The sequence below is a fragment of the Embiotoca jacksoni genome, unplaced genomic scaffold, assembly GCF_022577435.1.
Source record: "Embiotoca jacksoni isolate LCO1_2020_lvr unplaced genomic scaffold, fEmbJac1.0.p SCAF_50, whole genome shotgun sequence".
NCBI lineage: Eukaryota > Metazoa > Chordata > Actinopteri > Embiotocidae > Embiotoca > Embiotoca jacksoni.
In genome coordinates, this window is record NW_027185404.1 from 535,001 (window position 1) to 546,802 (window position 11,802).

At 45.6% G+C, this 11,802-nt stretch overlaps 1 protein-coding gene across 3 annotated transcripts in view; it reads left to right on the top strand.

The window, feature by feature from the left end:
* Window positions 1-11,370, top strand: part of adcy3a (adenylate cyclase 3a) — a 27,561-nt gene extending 16,191 nt beyond the window's left edge. For 2 of the 3 annotated variants that reach the window (XM_069172057.1, XM_069172058.1), the window contains exons 13-21: window positions 162-278; window positions 1,099-1,394; window positions 1,859-1,940; window positions 2,974-3,132; window positions 3,512-3,658; window positions 3,922-4,035; window positions 4,180-4,306; window positions 6,107-6,231; window positions 8,168-11,370. In XM_069172057.1, coding sequence (XP_069028158.1) covers window positions 162-278; window positions 1,099-1,394; window positions 1,859-1,940; window positions 2,974-3,132; window positions 3,512-3,658; window positions 3,922-4,035; window positions 4,180-4,306; window positions 6,107-6,231; window positions 8,168-8,347 — 1,347 coding nt within the window. In that variant the 3' untranslated portion in view covers window positions 8,348-11,370. The remainder of the gene's footprint in view (window positions 1-161; window positions 279-1,098; window positions 1,395-1,858; window positions 1,941-2,973; window positions 3,133-3,511; window positions 3,659-3,921; window positions 4,036-4,179; window positions 4,307-6,106; window positions 6,232-8,167) is intronic. The other variant, XM_069172059.1, reaches the window with a different exon arrangement.
* Window positions 11,371-11,802: the final 432 nt, after the last annotated feature.

Consider the following 11,802-nt stretch of genomic DNA (forward strand, 5'->3'; position numbering starts at 1 on the left):
GTGTCCGTGATCACAGGCACATGTGTGTGATCAGAGGCACACGTGTGTGTGTGTGTGTGTGTGTGTGTGTGTGTGTGTGAGAACGTGCTCGTGTTCAGGACAGGAAGTAGCACCACCTGGTAAAATGGAAATAAAAGTGTCTCTCTGTTTGTGTGTGTCAGGTGTTTCCCAAGAAGCTGGTGTCCTTCTCCACCTGGATCGACCACACCAGGTGGGCTCGGAACACCTGGGCCATGGCTGCCATCTTCATCCTCACCATGGCAGACATCATGGACATGGTGAGCTGCTCTCTGTTAGAGCCGCTCAGCTCATCTGATCAGGATCAATACGTTTGGACAGTTCATGTGAACTGAGCAGAAACAGAACAGATCCAGTTTCACACTCGCACTATTTCTGTTGGTACGGACTGCAGCTCCCCTCACAAAGTATGTAATGGTGCACGTAGTATGTTTACAACTGGAACATACTACTTGACCCTCTTGGTCATATCCATTGCGGCCTGTGGTGCAACATCTGAAATAGAAAGAAAAAGGATGCGATTTGGAACGAGTACGCTTCCTTTTAATGCCTCTTCTTTTTCCTTTCTTTTGTGGGCGGAGCTCTCTCGACAGCTCAGTCGATGTGGCGTATCTTCCGCCGCAGAGGATTGTGGGTCAGAACAGCTCGACTATCACACTGACCTGCAGACTGCAGAATATGACCGGTTGTAGTAGAACATCCTGGTACTTTGGGAATGCTACATTTAACATACTTGTGTATTGGGACACACTAAATAGTAATGCTAGTATGGATGTTGGGCCTGAGTCACACTCAGCGCTCAGACTTCCCTCACTGTGTTTGAACTTTGAGCCTGTGTTTACCCCCTGGATGTGATGCTCATTTCATAGGTTCATGTATGATGTGTCTGGACATCTCTGTACAAACATAAGGTATTGATCCCGATCAGCTAACTGAAGAAGATCCTGTTTTCAGTATCGATCTCTCAGACTGCCTGTCTGTTACGGAGTATTTAGGAACGTTAGAGACACTCTGCAGGACAGCAGCAGCTTCATCACGGAGGACAGTCTGACTGACATCATTCTGTGTCTCCCTGTCCAGCTGAGCTGTCTGCCTGGAGACCTGGACTCAAGCAGCACCACCACGATCCCCTCCTCTTCCTCCTCCTCCTCCTCCTCCTCGTCCTGGTCCAGCCTTGAGGGCTGCCTCAACAACCCCAAATACTACAGCTACATGGCAGTGCTGGCTCTGATGGCCACCACCATGCTGGTCCAGGTCAGTCACATGGTGAAGCTCACCCTGATGCTGCTCATCACCGTGGCAACCGGCATCGTGAACATCTACAGCTGGAGGGACATCTTCGATCGCTACGACACGGCCCGCTTCCAGGACTACAGGTGAGTTGGAGGACCTCACCTGGGGAAAGCCTCCTGCTGGTGACTGTGTGTAAGAGCTGTGTGTGCATGTGTGTGTGTGTGTGTGTGTGTGTGTGTGTGTGTGTGTGTGTGTGTGTGTGTGTGTGTGTGTGTGTGTTATAACCCTCTAACTCGACTGTCAGGATGTGTTTGAAGGTTTAAAGGATCATTCTGCTGAATTTCAGGCTGACTGTAACTCTCCTCTCGCCGTGTTCGGGTTCAGGAAACAAGGAGTCAAACAAAACTTTTCAACAAACCTGATTTGAACAGGAAGTTCAAAGTTTCAGTCAGAGATGAGACACGTGCAGTGACAGCAGAAGGGATTATTAACGGGACAGCCGAGTGTTCTCCGTGTCTCTGCTGGAGTTAGTACGACACATTAATGGGAGATATGAAGCGTAATGCTCCTTTAACAGACAGAAGTGTGTCCCTGTTGTTGTCTGCAGGTCATTCCTGGTCCCCTCCAAGTTCACCATGACTGTGATGATCCTCATCATGATGGGCAGCTTCTATTATTTCTCCAGACATGTGAGTTCATACGTGACCTGTTCACTGCACCGACACGCCAAACACAAGGGCGGGAGAGGACAGGAAGACAGAGGACTTATGGATAGGCAGTGGACAGATTGACAGACAGAGGACTGTTGTACAGACAGAGGACTCATGGACAGACAGCGGACTGTTGGACAGACAGGGGACTGATGGACAGACAGAGGACTCATGGACAGACAGAGGACTGTTGGACAGACAGGGGACTCATGGACAGACAGAGGACTGTTGGACAGACAGGGGACTCATGGACAGACAGTGGACTGTTGGACAGACAGTGGACTGTTGTACAGACAGAGGACTCATGGACAAACAGCAGACTGTTGGACAGACAGAGGACTGTTGGGCAGACAGTGGACTGTTGGACAGACGGAACTGTTGGACAGACAGAGGACTGTTGGACAGACAGAGGACTCATGGACAGACAGTGGACTGTTGTACAGACAGAGGACTCATGGACAGACAGCGGACTGTTGGACAGACAGGGGACTGTTGGACAGACAGAGGACTCATGGACAGACAGTGGACTGTTGTACAGACAGAGGACTCATGGACAGACAGCGGACTGTTGGACAGACAGGGGACTGATGGACAGACAGAGGACTCATGGACAGACAGAGGACTGTTGGACAGACAGGGGACTCATGGACAGACAGAGGACTGTTGGACAGACAGGGGACTCATGGACAGACAGTGGACTGTTGGACAGACAGTGGACTGTTGTACAGACAGAGGACTCATGGACAAACAGCAGACTGTTGGACAGACAGAGGACTCATGGACAGACAGAGGACTGTTGGGCAGACAGAGGACTGTTGGGCAGACAGACGACTGTTGGACAGACAGAGGACTGTTGGACAGACAGAACAAAGATTCACTGCTGAATGGTTTGAATTTCACTCAATACGTGATGTAAACTCTGAGTTCAGACTGAAGCAGGAAGTGTGTCCGGTGCTGGTTCTGGTTTCTGGTTCTGGTTCTGGTGCTGGTGCTGGTGCTGGTTCTGTCTCAGGTGGAGAAGCTGGCGCGAACGCTGTTCCTGTGGAAGATCGAGGTCCACGAGCAGAAGGAGAAGGTGTATGAGATGCGGCGCTGGAATGAAGCTCTGGTCACCAACATGCTGCCTGAACACGTGGCCCGACACTTCCTAGGCTCCAAGAAACGGGACGAGGTGAGACAGAGTCCACTTCTGTCCTCAGTCCTTCTCTGTGAGAGGACAAACGGCCTTTACCTGCACAGGTGAAGCTTCAGGGAGTTTCAGAAAGTTTTGGAGAGTTTCAGAGGATATCAAGGATTTAAGAAGTGAAAGTTTTGTACTGAAAACACCTGTGAACTCTCAGTGATGGTAAATGAATGTGTCTGTTTGTTGTCTGCTCAGCACAGCAGCCTGTTTGTCTGTTTATTACAGGTCTGTTCAGATTTCAGTCAGAGACAGTCAGAGACAGTGAGACAGGCTGACATCTCAACCCTGGACATCATGTTGTTGTTTCTTGTAATGGCTGTCCTCCATAATAAAACTCTAACTCCCATGATGCCGTGCGGTGTCCCAGGAGTTGTACAGTCAGTCTTACGATGAGATCGGAGTCATGTTCGCCTCCATCCCAAACTTCTCTGACTTCTACACGGAGGAAAGCATCAACAACGGAGGCATCGAGTGTTTACGCTTCCTCAACGAGATCATCTCCGACTTCGACAGTGTGAGTCCTCTGACTGTCCATCCTGTTTTCCTGTGTTAGTGTCTCCTGACTTCAGTCTGTCCATCCTGTCCTCTGACTATCCGTCCTGTTCTCCTGTGTTAATGTCTCCTGTCCTCCGACTGTCCGTCCCGTCCTCCGATTGTCCATCCTGTTCTCCTGTGTTAGTGTCTCCTGACTTCAGTCTGTCTATCCTGTCCTCTGACTATCCGTCCCCTCCTCCTGTGTTAATGTCCGCTGTCCGCTGTCCTCTGTGTTCCCGTCAGCTGCTGGACGAGCCTCAGTTCCGGTGTATCACTAAGATAAAGACCATCGGCAGCACCTACATGGCAGCTTCAGGTGTCACTCCAGACGTCAGCAACGGCTACAGCTGCATGAAGGTGGGCCCGGTCACATGACCCCTTATCACATGACTGATCTGTATTATGTGGACATCCTGCTCCAGTCTGTCTCCTGTATAATGTGGATATCCTGCTGCAGCATGTCCCCTGATGATGTCCCCCTGTCTTCTGTCTGTCCTTCAGAAGGAGGAGCAGTCGGACAGAGAGCGCTGGCAGCACCTGGCCGACCTGGCAGACTTCGCTCTGGCCATGAAGGTCACGCTGATGAACATCAACTACCAGTCGTTCAACAACTTCATGCTGCGCATCGGTACGTCGGGTGGGGGGTGATGGACAGGTGGTGACAGTGATGGACAGGTGGTGACAGTGATGGATAGATGGACCGCCCACCCTGCTGAGAGGGAGGTATCCCACCTACAGGTGAACACGGGTGTCCTTCTCTCTGTGGTGACACCATCACCAGCTTCACCTGTCATACAGGATGTTGAACGTTTCTTCACAATAAAAGTAACGAGATAGCCTCGAACATCTTGCTCCTCTATGCTACCTACATGAAGGAGGTGTCAAAGGGGAGGAGCCTCAAACAGGAACTGATCCTCTCTGTGAGCTGAGTTTATCACCCGGCAGCTTCACAGGAAGGTTTATATTGATTTGATTTTTATTTTGTACAAATTTTAAAAATCACACAAGATAACAAAGATTCTGTGCCGTGCAGTGAGAGCCAAAAACACCCAGTGGGCTTATTTGAAGCCTCCACTCGATAATGTTAAAAGTTCACAAAGTTATAGAAAACAGAGTTTACATGCGGAAATAATATTAGTACATAGGAATAATGGAAACAAATAACAACAAAAATATTTACGACAACAACAGCAAAAACAATAAGGTCAATATAGAAGTAAAAAGATGTGAGTATGTTGTGTACGTATGTTGCAGTTACAAAACAGCAGTTAAATGTTTTTATAAGCACCTTTTAAAATATTTTTTTGAAGAACTTTAATTTGGTACCAATGTATCGTATTGAATGTTGACCTCTGCAGGTGAGAAGTTTAGAAGGATGAAGATCTGGGAATTGATGAGTAGAATAAGAATGAACCTGTGAATTTACTTTAAAGTAAGTCTTGAACTGTTCAGGAATATTTCCTTCTTTTGAGTGTATCTTATAAATCAAAACACATTTGAAAAATATTATAAATCATAAATAGTAAGAATATGTAGTTTCTGAAACAGAGAAATGAACTGTGTGAATCTGATCAGGTTTCAGTCCAAACAAAAGGTTTCTGGAGGATCCAGATTCTATTGAGAATAGAGAGAGATAATTAAATATAGAGTGTGGAGACTAGACAACTAAACCTCCTTATTAGACCAATAGATTTATTTATTTTTCTGCTAACACAGACAGTATGATCTCTCCAACTCCAACTCTCATCAACAAGAATTCCCAGAAATCTTGTAGATGACACTCGAGCCATCTCCACAGACTCAATAGTCATTTTAGATAAGTCCTTAGAATATGTTTTTTTTGCCGCTGAAGATGACAAAATTGGATTTTTTTTTTTATATATTCAAAGATCATGTATTTAATCTAAACAATGTAACGTAGCCAGTTAAACCAACATACACATCCTTCATCAGTGAGTTACAATTTGAATGAGAGAACTAGAGTTGTGAAAACATTATTGGAGAAAGGAGATATTCTCCACTAGTCGGTTGTTACTTCCTCTGAGTGTGTGCATCAGTGTGATAACACTCTGTCTGTCCTCAGCAGCTGAAGTGATGAAGTGATGAGAGGATGACTCATAGAGTGAAAAGACCGAAGAGGGAACCTGCGCTCAGTTTTTATCTTCTGACCTCATCTTCTCTGCAGTTTGTAGAAATGAAGACAATTGTTGTTGTTCACCTCTATGTAGTTTTATTGTGGAGGGCATGCACTTCCTGTTTCAGTAGAATGAGTGGTTTGAGGTTCAACAACATGTTTCCTGAGCTCTGATGTCAGTGTGTGATCCCAGTGAGGTGAGATGTTCCACCGCTGAAAGGACAGATGGAGAACCAGATGTTCTTTAAGGATGTTCCGGTTCTGAAAAGGTTCTGATGTGTCGCTCTCCTCCAGGTCTGAACAAAGGAGGGGTGCTAGCAGGAGTGATCGGAGCCCGCAAACCTCACTACGACATCTGGGGCAACACTGTGAACGTGGCCAGTCGCATGGAGTCCACAGGGGTGATGGGAAACATTCAGGTAACATCTAAACATCCAGGTAACATTGCGGTAACATCTGGGTAACATTCAAACATCCAGGTAACATCTAGATAATATTCAAACATCCAGGTAACATTTAAACGTCCAAGTAACATCCAGGTAACATTCAAAAATCCAGCAAACATTTAAACATCCAAGTAACATCCAAACATCCAGGTAACATTTAAACATCCAGGTAACATTCAAACATCCAGGTAACATCCAAACATCCAGGTAACATTTAAACATCCAGGTAACATTCAAACATCCAGGTAACATTTAAACATCCAGGCAACATTCAAACATCCAGGTAACATCCAAATATCCAGGTTACATCCAGGTAACATTCAGGTAACATTCAAACATCCAGGTAACATTGAGGTAACATATAGGTAACATTCAAACATCCAGCAAACATCCAAACATCCAGGTAACATTCAAAAATCCAGCAAACATTTAAACATCCAAGTAACATCCAAACATCCAGGTAACATTTAAACATCCAGGTAACATTCAAACATCCAGGTAACATCCAAACATCCAGGTAACATCCGAACATCCAGGTAACATTCAAACATCCAGGTAACATTTAAACATCCAAGTAACATCCAGGTGACATCCAAACATCCAGGTAAAATCCAAACATCCAAGTAACATCCATGTAACATTCAAACATCGAGGTAACATTTAAACATCCAGGTAACATTCAAACATCCAGGTTACATTGAGGTAACATCTAAACATCCAGGTAACATTGAGGTAACATATAGGTAACATTCAAACATCCAGGTAACATTGAGGTAACATTCAAACATCCAGGTAAAATCTAGGTAACATTCAAACATCCAGGTAAAATCTAGGTAACATTCAAACATCCAGGTAAAATCTAGGTAACATTCAAACATCCAGCAAACATTTAAACATCCAAGTCACATCCAAACAACCAGGTAAAATCCAAACATTCAGATAACATTCAAACATCCAGGTTACATCCAGGTTACATACAGGTAACATACAGGTAAAATCCAGATTACATCCAGGTAACATTCAGGTAACATTCAAACATCCAGGTAACATTCAGGTAACATTCAAACGTCCAGGTAACATTTAAACATCTAGGTAACTTTCAACCATCCAGGTTACATCCAGGTTACATCCAGTTTACATACAAGTAACATCCAGGTAAAATCCAAACATCCAAGTAACATCCATGTAACATTCAAACATCTCGGTAACATTTAAACATCCAGGTAACATTCAAACATCCAGGTTACATCCAGGTAACATTCAGGTAACATTCAAACATCCAGGTAACATTGAGGTAACATATAGGTAACATTCAAACATCCAGGTAACATCCAGGTAACATTCAAACATCCAGGTAACATCCAAACATCCAGGTAACATTCAAACATCCAGGTGACATCCAAACATCCACATAAAATCCAAACATCCAAGTAACATCCATGTGACATTCAAACATCGAGGTAACATTTAAACATCCAGGTAACATTCAAACATCCAGGCAACATTCAAACATCCAGGTAACATTCAAACACCCAGGCAACATTCAAACATCCAGGTAACATTCAAACATCCAGGTAACATTCAGGTAACATCACTAACAGATAACATCATCCATGTTTGGTTTGTTTACATTTTGTGGGCGGCGGAATGACCAGGTTTAAGATCTCACCAATTTTGCTATGAATTGTGGGTAATTCCCTTCGGCTAAGCAGAATGGGTGCTTAAAGAGCTCAACATGTCTCCAGAGTGTCCTCATGGACTTGATGAGCTGACAGTGGGACAGTCCTAAACCCTTGAGGACTTACTGGGAACGCCTCAAAGTCTGTGAGAAGGTGAGGGGGGAGAGTGGGACTGGCCCCCCAGTGTGTGACCAGATCATCACCGCTCTGTGTGTTTGTATCTCCCCCAGGTGGTGGAGGACTGCTACAACATCCTGAAGGACTATGGCTTCCGCTTCGTGAGGAGGGGGCCGATCTTCGTGAAGGGGAAAGGAGAGCTGCTCACCTACTTCCTGAAGGGACGAGACAAACAGGGGTCCTTCATCAACGGATCCTCTGTCACCCTGCCACACCAGGTGGTGGACAGTTAAGGACACACAGGGACGGACACAGGGGCACACACACACACACACATACACACACACACATAGAAATACACACGGGGACACATGGACACACTCACATACAGAAATACACACAGGGACACACACATACAGAGATACACACAGGGGGATACAGGGACACACACCCTGTCTGTGTGATGAGGGACAGAGGACGGACACCACTGACGGCTCTCAGCACTGTTCTCTGTCTAAAGACTGTTTGAACGTTAATTTCAGTTTGAACCAGAAAATTTAAAAGAAGAGTGAATATGAGACGGTCAGACAGCTGACACGTAGAGAGACGATATTAGAATAATATTAAAACTGAGGTGGAGGCAGGGTGAGACATGATAGGCTGAAGGTGACACCACTTCCTGCTCCTGTGTCTCCATTAGAAACTTAACAACCGAACAAACTGCTGTAATGTTCATAAAATAATGTTACAGAAAGTGAATCCAACATCAGCCCCCCATTTATGTGTTCAGTGGATGGAGTGAGATTTTGATTTTATACACTTTATTAATCCCCGAGGGGAAATGTCTTCACTACAGCAGGGGGTCTCTCAGGGGGGAGATGCTGCAGCAGGCTGCCACTAGCGCGGCGCCAGGTAACCTGACCTGAGGTGCATGTTTTTGGATGATGGGAGGAAGCCGGAGAACCCGGAGAGAACCCACGCAAGCACAGGGAGAACATGCAAACTCCGCACAGAAAGGCCCAGGACCGGATTTGAACCCGGAACCTTTTTTGCTGTGAGGTGATAGTGCTAACCACTGCACCACCGTGCCGCCCGTAGATGGACAGAGACGCTCATGGAGACACGTCCTGGTCCTGTCCATAGACACACGTCTCACCTGTGACTGTCACCTGAGCTGTCAGGCTGCTGCAGTCACAGTCATCCATCTGTGGCTCTGCTTGCACCACTAACCGAACACAGCGACTCATCAGCAGGCACCAGAACTGCAGGACATCATCTGTCCTCCTGGTCTCACTTCATGTAAGATCTAAGATCTAAAATCAGGAATCAGACAGACACAGGACGGAGCTGTGAAAGATGATCAGCTGGTGGTTAGATACAGAGATGAGCTTTATCTCTTCATCACACACACACACACACACACACACACACACACACACACACACACACACACACACACACACACACACACACAGAAGTACGTACACACACACACACAGTAGCCTTCTTGGTTCCGTATCCTCAGCACCGGAACACTTGGTGGGTTGTGGACACCCAGACTGGAGACGACTCCTTTGGACACACTGATCTGAGTTCAGATCTTCTCTGTGATGAGGAGGAGGATTTGGACCTGGAGGAGGATTGGAGGAGGATCTGGACCAATGAGAGCGTGACTGTACAGACTGATAACCACCTGCTGCTGTGGGTGTGTAGAAGAGAGTGTGCATCTCTCAGGTGTCTGTCCACAGTTTGCCCCTGCTGGTGATGTGGGACCAGGTCTGTCCTCCTCTCAGCTCCTCCCCCTTGCTGACACCTCACAACACCTGCGTTAGACCTGACGGAGGACAGGTGCTGTCGGAGAGGATCCGCTGACTTATGAAGAACTGTAACTGAGGACTGAAGGTCCTCTTCCAGCTGTGATCACCGTCATGTCACTGAGGTGGAGTTCAGGGTCGTCACAGGTCTGCACAGGACAGACAGACAGGAGGACATACAGACAGGTGGAGGTGTGCAGCGGAGAACGGACAGGTGAGTGTTCAGGAGATCCTCCGCTCCTCTCTGATTGTAACGCCGTTAGTGTCTCTGCAGAAACAGATGAAAGTGCAATAGTTTGTTGTTCTACGAACCCGACGCTCTCCTGAACCTCCAATCCATGGAGCCCAGAGGGGACGACGTTAAAGTCATCATGGACACTTCAAAATAAAACTCCACATCAGCATCTCTCTTCATGTTTTGTTTTAAATGTAATGAAGACATAATATTCCACTTTTTTATTTTTTTCAGGCCTGTGTGTGTTATAATTGAACTGTAAACTATGTTGTAGATTTAACGCTCAGAGTCCTTCAGTGGATGATATTAATGTTATTCAGAAACCAGGGAGTGATGTCACGCTCGCCTTCATCGTCACAGGCTGCTGTAAGTGTAGACTCAGTCCACTGGGGGCGCCGTTTCACTCTGCATCTGAATACTGTCCTCCGGAAATGAAATGTCAGATACTGTTTTTGTTTTCATTTACAAACTGTTAGAGAAATTTTCATTTACATTGTGATGTAATCATTGTTTTCTTAAATGGAACAACAGGTTTGATGTTTAATTTTGAACATTAATCATTAAACTGTGTTTCTGTTTTCGTTTCATGGAACGTTCAGATGAGTTTGTGAACTGAAAATTTGATTATTGCCTTTTCATTTAAATTTTTACTCAGTTAACACACACGTGTACTCTTCATTACATTTTCAAGTGTACCTGATCATTTTAAACTGTCCCTGTTGGGCCTCCGTACCTTTATTTCCTATTTTTCTAATGTAATGTTCAGTTTGAGGACTGAATGTGTTCTCGGTGTAAATAGACTGTAGGTGTTTATTGATCAGATTATTTATGGACATGACAGGACTTTGTGTTCGTTTTTCTTACTCTGATGTGAAGAAGTGCCAACGATGAAGGAGCGGCTGTTCCCTGAACTGTTGGAGAGAATCTCAGGATCGGGAACAAACAGCACTTTTCAAAATGTGTCGACTCTGAATATGACTGCAGGTTTTTTTATTTGAGCCGAGGACCCGTGGCAGAACACTGAGGGGCCGTGTGGAGGCCCACAGACCGACGCAGGGCCACCAGGTGGCTCCAGAAGGCAACAGAACAGCTCGGTCCGGTGGTTCTGGTTGTTCCTGCTCAGAGTTGGATTCTCGGTGGACCGGATTAGACGTCCTGCAGGTCTCATCCTGATTCTGAAGCTGAAGAACTCCCACTCAGTGTTTCCTCTTTCTTTTCACTTGTTTGTCATCATTCAGTGAGTTGATTAAAAAAGTCTGATAAAGAAGAGCCTCCGTGTTTCATTCCTAAACAGATGTGACGTCTCCACATCTGTTCACTGACACCCTGAGACTACACAGAGGCTGGAAGAGCATCAGCTGATGGATCAAAGACGTCATGTCTCTGCACTGAAATGAATGAAGACAGAGAGCTGAGCCCAGGTAGAGAATCATCACAGCAGAGCCTCGCACATCTCAACGTGTCATGGAAACACTCAAACAACACACAGATATATATATAAATGTATGTAACGCTACAGAGAGGGGCAGCTTCACAGATTAATATATGTAATTAAAGAGTAATAATTCATAAATAAAATCTGTGGGTCCAAATTTAAAAGTGCATGTGAAGAACAGCCTGAATAAAAACATGGTGAATGTGTTTTAGAATCAGATCGCTCCCATCAGACTGCAGCTTCAACAACAGAAACAGCATCAAA